The sequence below is a fragment of the Rissa tridactyla genome, chromosome 14 (assembly GCF_028500815.1).
Source record: "Rissa tridactyla isolate bRisTri1 chromosome 14, bRisTri1.patW.cur.20221130, whole genome shotgun sequence".
Taxonomy (NCBI): domain Eukaryota; kingdom Metazoa; phylum Chordata; class Aves; order Charadriiformes; family Laridae; genus Rissa; species Rissa tridactyla.
The window spans coordinates 10,261,867-10,277,101 of NC_071479.1; the positions used below are offsets into that span (position 1 = coordinate 10,261,867).

At 52.1% G+C, this 15,235-nt stretch overlaps 1 protein-coding gene across 2 annotated transcripts in view; it reads left to right on the forward strand.

The window, feature by feature from the left end:
• Nucleotides 1-1,431: 1,431 nt before the first annotated feature.
• WHRN (whirlin) overlaps nucleotides 1,432-15,235 on the forward strand; it is a 57,486-nt gene continuing 43,682 nt past the window's right edge. For both annotated transcript variants that reach the window (XM_054220896.1, XM_054220897.1), the window contains exon 1: nucleotides 1,432-2,149. In XM_054220896.1, the coding sequence (XP_054076871.1) occupies nucleotides 1,544-2,149 (606 nt within the window). In that variant the 5' untranslated portion in view covers nucleotides 1,432-1,543. The remainder of the gene's footprint in view (nucleotides 2,150-15,235) is intronic.

The following is a 15,235-nucleotide window of genomic DNA, read 5'->3' on the forward strand; positions in this document are numbered from 1 at the left end:
TTTTTCCAGTAATGTTGGCTGTTCCATCTGCTTATTTATCACCCACGGTTAGAACCCGAATTTCAATTAGCAATCTGCTTTGTTTATTTTTGTTTAAAACACGACATTGAAAGCTCCAACAAAGCTTTAATACATAAAACTACTTGTAATGCAGCTGTTAAAGCTCTTCCATCATACCCATGAACAAAATGAATTCTATTGCTATCAAGATGCATATGATAAATAAGGTTTAATCCTCCTCTACCGCAGCGGATAAAAGCACTTCAGTGAAGACAGAAAGATTTCAAATGACTGAGATGGAAAATGGTCTTTGCTCAGTGCTCCAGAGATGTAAAAGAAACTGAAACCTTGTGCGGTAAGAAATAATTCATCCAACAACTGGAAAAGTAGTCCCTGGATTTCTGACTTTGCATCGTGATGCTCTGCGTTTGGATATGAAGTCTCCAGCCAGGGGTGTGGAAGCAGAGAGAGGGTGGCTGGGCGTGTGGCAGGGTCCCAGGCGAGGATGTGATCCCCTGATCCCTGTGGATCCCCGCTGCGGTGTGTAATTCTGGCTGTCGCTGGATGGAGACCACCAGGCCGTCCCACGGGAAGGGCTTCTCTGGGCGGCTGTATTTGCTCAATGGAGTGGGTTAACTGCAGCCAGTTTGGGTCTGACTCCAACCTGACACCGTAAATTGCTTCAACGCCCTCTCAGTATTGCCTAAATCCCATTGACTTGTCATTAAAATGAAGCCTGAGCTGAAGTCCTCTGCTGAATTACCAGTGTTACAACTTACCAGTTATAATTACCAGTGCTATAACTTAATGACAGTCCACTGTCTGCCACGCTGGGCAACAGAAAACCAGCCCTAGGGGTCAAGTAGCGGGGACTGTGTGCCTCAGGCAGGTGGTTCTCCTGGGCTACAAGCCGTGTCCTCCTGCTCGCTGGCCTGCCTTCCCTTCCAGCAGGCCCTATGGAGCTGCTGCATGGGGCGCAGGGCCCCGGGTGGCTGTGGAGGCTTCGGATGGGACAGCTGGGCCTGGGAAAAGCTGTTTTCCCTGGTTCTCGGTGCGTGTTGGAGGGTGGAAAGACTCTGTGCCACGGCTGATCTGCGGCTCCCCCGGCGAAGCAGCGCCCGCCTCACCCCGGGCCTGGCTCCCTGAGGCGGCCACAGGGCTCACTCCTGCGATGAGCTGCGCGCAGGCCTCAGCCCGGGCGGGCCGGGGGCGGGGCTGATTCCTCTTCCCCCGTCATACCGGTACCGCCCCCCCCGAGGCGTTAATGAGAGGCCGCGCTAATTGCCGCGGGGGCGTGGCCGGGGGTGGGTGTGGCGGGAGGGGCGGGGCACGGGGCCGCCGCCGGGGCCGCTCTGTATAACCCGTCTCCCGGCAACGGCGGGCACGTCACTTCCTGGGGAGCCGCCGCGAGGCGCCGACGAGCGGGCGTCCAGGTGGAGCGGCGCGCGCGGCGCCGGCCGGCGACCGGTTCGGGTCCGGTCGGGTCCGGTTCGGATCGGTCCGCACCGGTTCGGGCCGGTCGTGCCCTGCCCGGCGCGGCGCGATGAGCGCGGAGCTGGACGGCGTGTCGGTGCACTCTTCCTCCTCCTCCTCGGGCTCGCTGGGCTCGGCGGCGGGGGCCGCGGCGGTGGGGCTGGTGCCGGTGCCCCGGCCGCTGTCGGCCAACGTGCGGCGGCTGCACCAGGCGCTGACGGCGCTGCTGACCGAGGCGGAGCGGGAGCGCTTCATCCTCTGCCTCAACGCCTACCACGGCCGCCGCAACGTCTGCGACCTGGTGCGCTCCCTCCGCGCCCTCCTCGACGGGCCCCGCCGCCGGCAGCTCCTGCCGCTGCTCCGCCTCGTCTTGCCGCGCTCCGACCAGCTCCTCTTCGACCAGTACACCGCCGAGGGGCCCTACCTACCCCCCCCGGCCCCCGCCCCGCCGCCGGTGGTCCCCGGTGAGCTGCGGCAGGTGACCCTGCGGCGGAGCAAGGCCCACGAGGGCCTGGGCTTCAGCATCCGCGGCGGGGCCGAGCACGGCGTGGGGATCTACGTCTCGCTGGTGGAACCGGGCTCCTTAGCCGAGCGGGAGGGGCTGCGCGTCGGCGACCAGATCCTGGGTGTCAACGGCAAGTCCTTGGACCGGGTGACCCACGCCGAGGCTGTCAAGGTACCGGGCACCGGCTGCCGTGCGTCCCGTCCCGTCCCGGCGCTTGTCCGCCGTGCGCCCCGCGGCCGGCCGCTGTGTGTGTCCCGTGTTCCCCCCGTTCCCTCCCCCGGGTGTTGTCGCTGCGCGCCCCGTCCTGCTCCACCCCCTCCGGCTTCGGGAGCCGCTCTGTGCCTCTGCAGCCGGTGGGACGGGAGCCCCCGGGGACTTGTTCCGCCGTCTGCCATCCCCCTTGGGAACCCATCGTTCAGCCCCCTTGGCCGCACGGAGCGGAGCGGAGCGGCCGCCGGTTTGCAGTGTCCCGCCGCCGGGATCGGGCTCATCCCGCCGGCCGACGGGCGCCGGCAGTGCGGGAAGCGGAGCCCGAAAGTTTTACGGTGAAAATCCCGGTGCCGGCTGCTGGCACGGGCGGTAACCGGCTGCCGGGCGGTCAGCCCGTCATCTCTGCGGTTTTTGACACGGCAGGTTCGTCCCCCCGCCCCAGCGCCAAGCCGTGGTTTTTTATCACGTCTCTGAAACGTAGCGATGCTGCTTGTGCCTTCCTTCCAGCCTGGGAGCCTTCTGGAAGTTAGAAATCAGCTTGAGCCGGGTTTTAAGGCACACACTCCAGCCTCTAGACCGTGTTTTCTCCTTCCAAAGGTGGAGAAACTGAGGCACAGAGAAGCAGAACAGCCCCCTCCACGGCTGCATAGAGCCCAAAGCAGGAGCAGCCCCCAGATTCCCCCCGACTGCCTCGGGGGAGAAGGAGAACAGTTACACAACTGGAGCGTCCCCGGCTCTTCCCGCAGCACAGCATGTTTCCACGTGCCCCAGAGACCTGTTGTTGTACATGACAGCAAGGGCACTATCAATAAAAGCTTCCATGTAAAGCTAGGTGGGGGAGCTCCAGAAACTGTGGGGTTTTCACCTAAAGCTCACTGTTTTGAGCCAAAGTCGGTGTTTGAGTGACCCAAATCACTCACAGAGATGATCTTGCAGCTGGTGGGCTCAGCTCAGAGGGTTCCCGTGGCACAGTGGTGCCCGGCACAAACCCACTGAGCTGGAGAATAGACTTTTAGGGCAGCAATTTGTAGGCAGTGCGTGGAGAGCAGGGATCTGGGGTGACAAGACTGTTTTGTAGCTGTTTGTGCTTTAATTCTTCCATAATAAGCTAAAGCACTTCTGTTCGCAGCCTGTTTTGTGTGGTGCGTTCCTCTGCCAGTGCATTAATCTTGCACGGCTTTGAAGAGCATCTTCGCTGCCAACCTTCCTGCTCCCTGCCCCGTCTTCAAATCTGTGCCCCAGGCAAGGGCTTGTCTTCCAGGATGGAAATGAGTCCCCAATAATCTTGAGACCAGAGAAAATATTTGTAGGAATTCTCTTTTTTTTTTCATTCATAATGATAGGACAACAATTCTGTAAGCTTTTAGAAGTTAGCCTGCAGTTTGGTGCCCTGAAGATTGCCAAAACCTCCATATTTTGGTTACAGAGTTGGGATGGGTAGAAACCAGGTGTGGGGAATTCTCTGGTCTGCTCAATGACTTCATCTCTAATTCAGCCCACTCTGCTGGTAATTCACATCCCTTTCTGTTTGTTCTCTAATATAATGTACGTGATTGTCTTTTAGACACAATTAATACTGAGTGAAACTAAGTGCTTCCTGCACAGAAATAATTCCTGTAGGCTGCAGTTTGCCAAGGGGTTGTTCTGTGACAAGAGCTATATTTTGTTAATGTGATCCTGATAGGAAAAAGAAGCTGAGAAATTGTCGGCTTGCGAGCTGGACTTCTTTAAACAACAGTTTCATCCCCCACCCAGTTGTGCTGACATCTTCTAGAGCTCCTCCGCTCGTTAGATCTGGGAAAGGGGTTTGTGACCCAGGTAGTGGTGGCAGAAACGCTTTCCTTGGGAAGAGTGGCAGGGTGATTTACAGTATAAGAGTTCCTTTGGAGATTTTAAAATTAAGTAAGGGCTAATTTGTCCTTATATTCTGCATTTGGGAGGGGGGGAAATGAAGAGCGGATCGCATGCAGCGATGCTGAAGGGCAGCCTTCGGAGGATTTCCCTGGGGTGAAGATACAAACACCTCAGCCTAATGTTCTGGACATCGTGCAGGGTGTCAGAGCTGCAGGGACAAGAGGGGGTGATGTACGGGGTGGCTTGGCCCATGTTCTCTGGTTCGCCTTGAAACCCGGGATCTCGGGCTCAGTCTAGATTTAAGTGTTAACAGCTCTGCAAAGGTCTCTGCCTGTGATCTGGTCTCCTCGAGCAGAGCAAACCTCACCGTGTCCTGCCATCTTCACTGATGCTCTGTAGTGGATCAGTGGAGAGGGAAACGTTGGATAAACAGGCTTGTAGCAAGAGCTGGGTTTGGTCCTGGAATTTTTGCATATGCTCTACTTGGGATCAAATATAGAGTGAGCAAATACAAAGGTGAGCAGAGAGAGTCTTAATACAAAACCACGGCTGTGTAGCTCGATCTCCTAAATGCTGTCTGCCTGCTTCAGACGAGTAGATGTGAACTCTCTGTCAGAAGCTGTCTGATTAAAGCACAGCTCCCATTTGTGTGCGTGGTGATGGGCTGGCTCTCCATCTGTCTGAACAGGAGCACGTTCCCGTGCTGTGCTTCCATCTTGACTGTCCTGCAGCAAGAAGCTGTCTGTCTAGGACAGCGTCGTTATTCATAATATGCAGAATGTGTTGTTGTGAGAGAAGTTGTCAAAGCTTGTTCTTCAGGGCATAAGACGTTTGCAGAGATCTTCCATAAGACGATTGCAGGCTTTTCCACTGCTCCCAGGCACATCGCGCTCTCCTGGGTGAGCATGACAAACTTACTGAACCAGAAATCAACTTTGTGGCTGTCAGGGTGCTCGGAGATGCCCAGCTGTGAATATGGGCAGTGAGGCAGCTTTTTAGATAGAGCAGCGCATAAATACACACTCTTAACTTGTATAATTTTGTAAGAGCGTTCACGCCGTAGTTATTGCATTCATTTTACAAATCGTGATAGCTCAATTGCCTTCTCTTCACGCGTGTCTGGTCATGCAGGAGTACCCCAGCCGTTTCCAGCACTGCTCTGTAGGAGGAGAGGCACTGCCTGTGGGGTGGGAGCAATTTCTCTCTTCTGCCTTGTATTTTCAGGCATCGCTCAGAGCCATGATGTACCAAAAGTGGAATCATGGCACCAAATGAAAACTGCCACGATACTGGGCAAAGAAGACAAAAGTAATGAGCTGCATGCTGTCCCAGCTGAAAACTGAGTGGTGGCCTGTGACCGGTGCAATGGGGTTTGCAGATATTTTAGTATAAATTAGATAAAAAATAGAATTCTGACTTAAATGACAAGATTACCTAAGCACTCCAAATCAATTCACTTAATGACCAGCTTCGTAACCTTTATGTGAGCGGCGAAGTTTTATGCCTTGTCTGCTTCGTGCTCTCTGTTTCATCCAAATCAAAATTAAATGACTCCATTACAATTATAGCTCTATCATTCCAGCGTTCAAGAGTGCACTTTAGCAAAAGATCACTGTAATTTGAATTACGGTGTAAGCGGAGAAGTTTGTATTGTCTCTTATATTTTTAGAGCTTGCTTGGCTTTCGTCAGCCTTGCTGTATAGTACACAGTTGATACTGTAGCAGTGATGCTGGAAGTTTGTATTGATGAGCTGTGATAATTTGTCTAGAGTGGCTAAAATTGAGGTGCTTGTGGTTTTAGACCATCAAAATGTTACACAGGGAGGTATTTCCCCTCTGTTCTGGGGTTTGTATTAAACTCGCACTCCCTTTCTCCTCCACGCTTTACTTTTGTTCCTTTGCGGTAGGTTTTTATGCCCTTTAAATAATTCAGGGAGGAAGGGAAGAAGAGAAAGTGTAAAATATCATGACTCTGAGGGATCATTCCTGATTGAGGATTTGGTTTAATGAGCTACGCCAGCCTCAGAAGAGCCGCGCTGATTCCACCATTTGTTCTGCTGTGCCTTTCTGTTCATGCTGACAGCTGGGCGAATCTGGATGAGCTTGATCAAAATCACCAAAACTAGACTAATTTGTACGCATCGGTCTTAGGGAGTATAATTCTTTCATCTTGGTGTAAATCCGTGGTAGCTTTGCCAAAGTCAATAGACTCCTATCGGGTTTATTCTGAAGGAACTGGGGTAATTCCAGTCCGCTGTTTCGGGTTCTTCCGAGTGGCTTGGGAGAGAAGCTGAGGGTTTTGCTGCAGGGGGAAGCTTGTTATGAGGCAGATGAGTTATGGACAAGGAAAAGGTCTCCAGAACTCGGTGCCGTGCTCTGCCACCTCTCCGTCCCTGCTGCAGCCCAGCCCGGGAAGGCTCGCCTGCCGTGGAGGGACATCGCATTGCATCCCCAGCCACTTCCAGCTCCCTGCTCACTCCTTCCAAACCAGCCTTTCCATCTCCTGCTCTGATAGTGTCAAGTGGGCATTTAAAAAGAATTAAAAGGCGATTAAAATTCTTTTTATGTTCTCTTCATTTGAACTTTAATGATGGCAAACAAGGTGATCTCTTCCGAGACCGTAATATTTCATACAAGGTAGAAAGGGCTCCAGCTGCCTGTGCTCTGGGTGCCTGGGGTATTGCTAAAAGACCGCTGAGAAATGACAGGAGGCACATGCAGCCCTGAGCCTTGGAAGCGTATTTAGAGCAATTTTACCTTCCAGGCAGCTTACAAGAAAGCAAATCTCATTTCACTGTTTCTTGTGATGCCCGATTAATTGAATAGCATTATCTGAGACTGCTGATTTGCTGTAGTCAGTCATCACCGCTGTACTGTACGGGCATTGTAACAGCTATCGGCAATGAATGCAGCTTGGTTTCTTTGGCTGGTTTTTAACCCTTCCACGTACTTGAGTTGTGGACCATCACGTAGTCATGGTTGGGATAAACGAGGAGTGAAAGCAATACGTCGATCCCCTGATTCTGTAAAGATATCAGGCTTGTTTCTTTAAACGCCTGCTTGCTTATCTCTGTGTCTCTGTATTTTTAGAAGTAACCGGCTGATCCAGAAGCTAGGAATCTCTCCCCTTCCCACGGGATCTCAGGTAGCTGGAGCATGGCAAAGAAGGATGTGACTAGCATCTCCCCCAATAGTTAGAGTGGTCACCTATTCCTTGGTCTCTGGCTCTGCTTAGAAATAAAAAAAAAACACCAAACAAACAAAAACTGCACACAAAAAAAGCACCTACAGCTTAAAAAGCAGGTGCTGTGCGATGTCACAGGCTTCTGCTCTGCTTTTCTGTCCTGCAAGCAGTTTCCATTTTAACTTTGGTTGCCAGCTGAGCTCAGAGGGAGAGGGTGGGAAGTGTAAAGTCACCAGGATCTCTCCCTAGGAAAAGGGTCACTCTTGGACTTGGAGGCATGTGAAATTAGTTTTAATGCTCCTTAAAGGGAAGGGCTCATGGCGGTGACAGAGCGTAGGTCTGGCATGTGATGATCTTGGTGTCACAGGCGGATCTGATGACAACCAGGTTCGAGTGCTGGACCTGGCCTAGTACTGAGGGGCCGACTGCAGGCTGAGAGGTGATGCTCCATTGTCACTGCGAGCTAATCCGGGCTGATCAAATTAATATCACGTGTAACTTGGAGTGGGGTGAACTCGCAGGTGCAGAGCGCGTCTGTGGGAATGGGGGTTTAGCTGTCGCACTGGGGCGAGGAGTTGGTTATGTTTGCTGCTCTGCCACTGATTTCCCTCAGTGGGCAACTTACTTAGTCATCTGTTTCCCTTCATTACACCAGCAAATCACAATCAGCCCTAATGAAATCAAATGACATTATATTGATGCGAAAGCTTAGAATGAGGTCCTTAATCTCTCCTCTTTTCATAATGCAAGGATGATGGTGCTCAGCATCAGTATTGGCTTGTTCATCAGGGTTAGTATTGTTAGGGCATCCTTGAGTTCTTGGAGCATAAATGTTATTTAGTTCTTGTAAATAAACAGTTTTGCCTCAGTAGAGAAATAGATAGGATGACCTGAAGGATAAAAGCCCATCTTTCCTTCCAGTGTCAATTAGAAGAAAACAGAAGCGTTAGTGTGCAGCATCGCTGGTGAGTTAAAATATCTTTTACTCGGTTCTTCTGTCCTCAGGGGAGACAATGGATTTTTCTTGACACTTTCCTCAATGCCACGTCTGCTCGGAGAATTATTTGGCTTTAAATCCCCTCGCCTAAACTGACAATGTGCCTGCTAAAATGATTTGGCTTAGTTTCTTTTGACTGGGTGCTCTGTGAATTCTCCCTGCCGTGGAGCGCCAAAGGCTTGGTAAATAGAGGCAAAGCAGGGAGCCGGGCAGCCTGGAGGAACTCTGCTCCTGCCAGCTTCTTGTTGCTGGATCAGAAACTGCATCCCAGCCTCTTGGGGTGGGCTGTGCTGGCAGGGAAGGCTGGCAGGGCTGGTGCTCTGACTACGCACCGATGGTAGCGTGGTCAGAGTGCATAGTCAAGTGTCTTGCTTCTTTCCCCCCATTGCTTCTTTCAAAGTTAGCTTTTCCACCGAGTAACTAACCATATCTAGTTGATGGTGATTCTCATGATAGTTTTCCAGCACTGTTTGGTGTGGAGGGGAAAGAGAAGATAAGAGGAAGCAGGAGGGGAATGCTTTAATCTAGATTCCCCTCCAACCTCCCATAAAGCACATAACAGATTTCCATTGAAATAAAGCTATGTGGAGTTTTCTGCTGTTTTTAAAATGGTCCTGGACTTGCCTGAGGGATACACAGAGCAGTGACCGGCGTTGAGGGGGTGGGACAGGGCCATTGTCTTGCAGCAGGGATGGGGTGCCAGCCCTCGGGTGGCTTAGGAAGATGGCCTGGGAGCTAAGATTTCATTTGACCTTTCCAGGTGAAAGGGACAGGGGCTTCCTGATGCCTTGGGGCTAAATGTGTGCAATCACCATAATTATGCATCAATTTGCATTTATTTGCATAAGTGCCACTACTTGAAAGCCAAACTGCTGTCACCTTTGCCTTGGGAGATGGGGAGAGGTTGGACTGTGCCTCCTGCAATTCCCATTTCTATCCCTGCCGGGGGGCCATTTCGCACCCTCCATCCCCTCCGCTGTGTTTCCTCCCTCGTTTCTCTCACCCAGCGCTCCATCTGGAGTGCCGCCGCTTCCCTTCATCCCTCCTTCTAGCTATTTCTCTCTCCACCTGCCTCCGCGTCACCTTTTCCTTGTACCAGTTTTCTTCGTTCCTGCCTGCCCCAGCCACGTGTTCCTCCCCGCACAGGGACAAGCCATTGGCGTACATTGGTGCAGACGAGGGTCCTGGTTCCTCGGCACAGAAGCCAATTCCCGGTCTTTGTCAGGCAGGATGGGGAGGGGATATGCTTGATCCAAAGCATTTTATTTACAGGTACAGGCTGCAGTCTGGGGACAGTCTCTCCCTATGCGTTTGTACAGCACTTGGCAAACTCAGCCTTAACCAAGGTGTGTAGTGGGGGCTGTAATAGTCTTATATTTGTCTTGCCTGTGGAGGATGCCTGGAGTAAGCCTTTGGGGACAGGCAGGGCACTGCCTCTGCTTGTCTTCTGCTCTGTCCTTTCTGCTGGCAGAGGAGCCGTTTAGCCGATAGGGCTCAATCTCCCTGAAAAGCTCTCGCAGTCCTGCCCCTGCAGCCCCTTCCCCTCCATAGACACGGGGAGCCTCGTCCTTCCCACTGGCACTGAGATGGCGTGGCTTAGGCTGGCTGAGCCCATGTGCTTAAAACTACCTGGGTCCAGCAGGAATTGGGCAGAGTTTTCTCCAGGATAGGGCGGGAAATAGTGGTTAGACAAAGTTCTGCCAGTTTGTTAGAGCTGGAGCCCCTCTGCTGGGAGGACAGGCTGAGAGAGTTGGGGGGTTCAGCCTGGAGAAGAGAAGGCTCCGGGGAGACCTTCCAGTCCCTAAAGGGGCTCCAGGAAAGCTGGGGAGGGACTCTGGATCAGGGAGGGGAGCCATGGGACAAGGGATGCTGGTTTTAAGCTGAAAGAGGGGAGACTTAGATGAGATCTGAGGAAGAAATTATTCACTCTGAGTGTGGTGAGCCGCTGGCCCAGGTTGCCCAGAGAAGCTGTGGCTGCCCCATCCCTGGAGGGGTTCAAGGCCAGGTTGGACGGGGCTTGGAGCAACCTGGGCTGGTGGGAGGTGTCCCTGCCCAGGGCAGGAGGGTTGGAACGGGATGATCTTTAAGGTCCCTTCCAACCCAAACCATTCTATGATTCTGTGAATCGTTCCCTTCCATGGTGCTGGAGCGTGCTGTAAAAGCTCCCTCTGCCTCCCTCCTGTGGTATCTCCACATTTCTTTCTGTTTTGCAGCTTTTTTTTTTCCCCAAGTTCTGTGCCTTACTTTTTTTGAGGACTTGGCACACAATTGCGTGGTACTTCGATGATGGATAACCTCCACGCTGACCTTTGCAGCTTGCAAATGGAACGGGTGCTGGGCTGCCCATTGTCTGAGCAGCCCGAGAAGCCAAACAGCTCCGGCGAGTCTATTATTGCCGGAAGAAAACAGCTTGCGTCTGTAGCAAGGGGGAGGATGGCTCATAGTTAATGCTTCTTGTATCAAACTGTGATCTACCCACTAACGGAATGAATTGGAATAGATTGCTCATTTCATTAGCGGCGAAGGTAAGTGAGTGGGCTGTATCCGTATGAGACGCATATTTTATTCAGGCTGCCAGAATAATGCTGGTGATTAATTGCCATTGATTTCTGACATCTGTGTTCCTACTGGGGGGATTTTTGAAGGCCTGGAAGGTGCTTTTACCCAGGCTTCAACCTTTCAGCGTCCTCGAGAAGTGGAAAGAGCAAGGGGAAAATTCTGAAGGCAGGAGAGGAAAGGCTTCGGTAATGTGAGACGTGCTGGGCAAGAATGGCCTGGCGCAGGCAGGTTTCGGGAAGGGTGGCAGCTGTCGGGCTTGATCTTAGCAAAGAACATTCTGTATTGGGTGTTGGTTTGGGTTTTGGTTTTTTTCAAAGGTGATAACTGTGGGTACAGGAGATGTGCGTTTCCTTTTTTTTTATTATTATTTTAAGCAAGCTACTTCACTCTCAAAGGACTTGATAGATAATTAAATAGCGTGTTGTCAGGGGATCAGTGGCCTTATGGAATCAATCTGCCCTTCTCTCTGGCACTTGCTTCTTCTAATAATATTTCTAGGCAATTGGTGACTGGTTTTCTGCTAAATGTTTTGGTGCTGATCCCCAGATTCAACTAAATAATTTCCTTAAGCTTGTTTTCTAGCAGGTATGCTCGCACACTGTGGTGCCAGCATTAGACGTTTCATACCACTGTCTTCAAATGCATTATAGATGGGGCAAAGCCAAATTTTATCTGAGTCTGGAGCGAAACACAGCAGCACTGAAGAACACGGAGCAAGTCCCTGAAATGGTTTGTTTGAGAGAGGCAATGGAGATGCGGTCTGCACTGCCCAGCTCTGCAGAGGGGATTAAGGAGGTGGAATTATTTTATTTAATGGTCCGCTGCAAATGGGTTAGGTTTAGCATGCCCGCCAAATAACACGTTTTTCCAAAGAGCTCGCAGGGTGAATTATGCTGTTGCTTTTGCGGTGATACCTCTGCAGTCATTGGACACGAGACAACTTGTGTGCCAGTGAGGGAGAAGTTCTCCCGTGTAGTGTTCCCATCCAGAGCCTCCATGGTCCCACGCTTTCGATGTTAGGTGAAAACTCTGGCCTGAAAACCTTTTCCTTTTGTCCCAGGTTGTTGAGATGACCTGCTTCGTGGGACGTGCATTGTTCATGTGGGCAGGTGCTGGCCCTCTCGCGTGCTGTTGTTGCCGTGTAAGTAGGGCTGACAGCAAAATCGAGGTCAGTGGCCTGGTGCCAGCTTGCTGGCATGGTGGAACCTCACTGGGACGGGGGAAAAGCAAAGTGCTCAATGTTCGAGCAGCAGCTAAGCTGCCAGGCACAGGGACCGGCAGCCTGAAGGCTTACGGGGGTACAGTGGTGGAAACCTCTTCCACCAAGGGGCCAGTGCAGCTGGCCAAAAGCCTGTGCTCAGATGGGTGTTGGGACCCTCTACGAACACATTCCAGGAGGCCCGGGTGGATATGCAGTGTGGGAGAAGTCAACGTGATAGGGCAGGAAAGTAATTCCTGCTGATTGCTCGATGTTCAGGGAGATCAGCTGGAAAATGCTGTAGATGTGGTCCCTGCTGGCCAAAGTGCCTGTGCGATGGCAGGGGGAGATGTGTTGAAGAAGCTGCCTGTGTGGGTCCCTGCTCTGTCAGTACTTAGCACCTCTAATTGTCGGTTAGCCCCTTCTCACCAGTCCTGAGAAACTAAATTAAAATGAAATGGAGAAGAGAATAATCCTGCTTGCTGGGACAGCTGGACGAGGATGAGGACTCTTAGGGCTGGATCTACCTTTGGGTACTGGTTTGAATCTGCCCATCCAGCACTGGTTTCACCCGTGTCCTGGGGCTCCCAGCTGGCTTAGGGGAGCCAGCACCAGCTCCCCGTCATGGGAGAGGGGAGTGAAGCCCATGCAGTGCTCCTGGCAGTGCAGAGCTCCAGCCAGGGGCTGTGTCTGGGTTCTGGCCATCATCACAAAGGCTGCCCAGGCCACTGGCTGCTCCCAGGTGATGCCAGGACTCCTCTCCACACCGTGTCCCTGGAGAACAAGGCTCTGCTCTTGCTGAGGAGGGGGCTAAGGCGAGCAGAGCTGGATCTGGTGAGCAGCAGTGGCTGTTGTGTTCTCCCATGCCCTGACATTGACCACCTCCTCTCCCTGTGATGAATGGCTTTGTTGCTGCATCCTTGGCTTTAAAACCTTCCATCCTGCCCGAGCTGCTGAGTCGCCTGTTTGTAATGCAGTTGCCATCGTCCCCTAGCACTAATGTGGCACCGAGGTCTTGCAGAGACACCCGTTGCCTCTCCAGCTCAGCCCATTAGCCTTTGCCCTTGCCTCCTTGGATGGCTATTAATGATTTCCATTTTTGCAGCACCTCTACACTCGAAGCACTTTCTTTTATTAGAGGCCAGACTTCCACCTCAGTTCTCATTCTGAAGTTGTTTCCTTGGGTACTCCAGGACCCAGCTGCATACCGAACTGGGGAGGAGTGGTGCTGGTGGAGCCTTTGCAGCTCTCTGGCTTACCCAGGCTCAGCCTTGCTTCAGCTGGAAAGTGGCGGGGCAAGATCCTGGCCCAGTGGCATAAAGTAGCAGGCACAAATGACCCCATTAAATCTACTCTGTATCCCAGTGCTGTAGCAATAAAAATAGTCAGGACCAAGATGGTATTGAGAAGTTTATGGCAAACGCTCCACTCTGGTCGCTTGGATTTGTCGTAGGAGCCAGTTTTGGGGCTAGAGCATCCTTTTGAGGGAGGCTTCTCCCAAAGCACTTCATAACGACCTGAAGAACAGCTGGCAGGAGAGAGTCATTGTGTGCTGCCAACTTGCCAGAGGTGCTGGATAATCGTGCTCAGCGGGTGAGAAAATTGCCTGGAAACTTCCTTGGGATGTCAAATCAACCTTGTTTCCTCCAGACTCTGAAAGCTACCGAGAGCCTGATGAACAGGTGTATTAGCAGAACTGAAGGGGTGCAATGGGGAGGAGCTGCTTGAGGGCACCCGTCTCTCGTGTGCCCCAGGTTTGGTGAGAAAGTCTTCTGGGTCTGTCTTCTGTGCCTGGGTGGAAAATCCAGATGAACAAGCTTGGAGGGGACTTGCTGTTGGGGTTGCCTGTGCATTCTTTCCCGAAGAGGATGATTTTTCAGCCTCAGTACAGGGAAACTGAGGCACTTGAACAATGGGAAGCTACTTACTATGGCACGATCTGTAACAGCTGAAGGTTTTTTGGCTCCTGCTCTAAAGGCCACATGCTGTTAAAGCACAGGGATGGTAAGTAGAAAGAGGCAGTGGAGGCTGTTGGCTCTGCTGGCATGATGGCTGTGCTGGGGATCCCAGCGGATGCTTGTAGGCTTCTGGGAGCTGGGTGGAGACGGGTTAAGCCCCACAGGTCAGAGAGGGTTTGATTTTGTGTGTCAGACGGGAACAGGCCTCAGTGGAAGAGGTGAGTCAAAGGCTGTGCAGTGCAGAGACGGGCCCTTCCCATGGGCTCCTGACCCAGCGCGTCCCCGCAAGGCCACCGCACCGCTTCCAGGGAACAGCCTTCTCCCAGCAGCTCCTGTTCCAGAAATCTCTTCTAATACCACTGGGACCATTGTTTTTCCCCCAGAGGTAACAGACTTCATCTCCCCAGATGCCAGGAGGGACACTCTTAGAAACCAGAAGGTGAACAGATACACCAGCCTCGGTAAAGCCAGAAAAAACCCGCAGAGGGGGATAGCGCAGCATTTCTTCCCACGCAGGGAAATGGATAGTAGCTCTGCTCACTTGGAGCTCACTGAAGCAGCTGATGGTGATTTCTGTCTCTGTTTGGATGTACAGTGGATGCTTCTCCCATTTGGCTCACCTGGTGCCTCATGACTTTGCAGTTCCACGTGCCAAGTGCTGTGTTAAAAGTCTGGTTCGGTGTGTGGATGTACAAAGGTTTTATAGGCCTGGGCCAGGTCTCGTTCCTGTGCCTGCCGTGCTTTGTTATGGAGCGTGCGTGGTGCCGTTATCGGAGGGAGAACACTGCTTCTCTTCTCCTCTCGTAGCTGTGTCAGCTTTAGTTTAACTAGCGGGTGGCTGCCTAATGAATGACGGAAGCTCGAATATTTGAACAAAACTGACTTTAGTAGTCATGGGGTTGGGGAAGCGGTTTGTGCTGACCATCCTGTGATTTTTGACAAGATTGAGGTGGCCAGAGCGAGGATGTGGGTGGTGTTGAGCAAGCCTTGTGCTCCTCAACCCCTGGCGCTCATGCTAGGTCCCTTCCTCAGACAGGGGCCGTACTTGGGCTTACTGGAGCAGCCGTGCTTCTGGTGGAGGTTAAAAGCAGAGAGTCCTCAGGCTCTTTTGTGCTCGTGGTTGAAGAAAGATTTACCCCCTGAGCTGATACAAACCTAGGCTTCTCCTAAAATTAATAAAAATAAAGGATCTGTTCAAATTGATGCAAGCTCACGAGTCAAAAATTGATTTTTATAAATAGACTTCAGCTTACAAATGGGCTTCACCAGCGGAATTTCAGACCTGTGCTTAAGCATG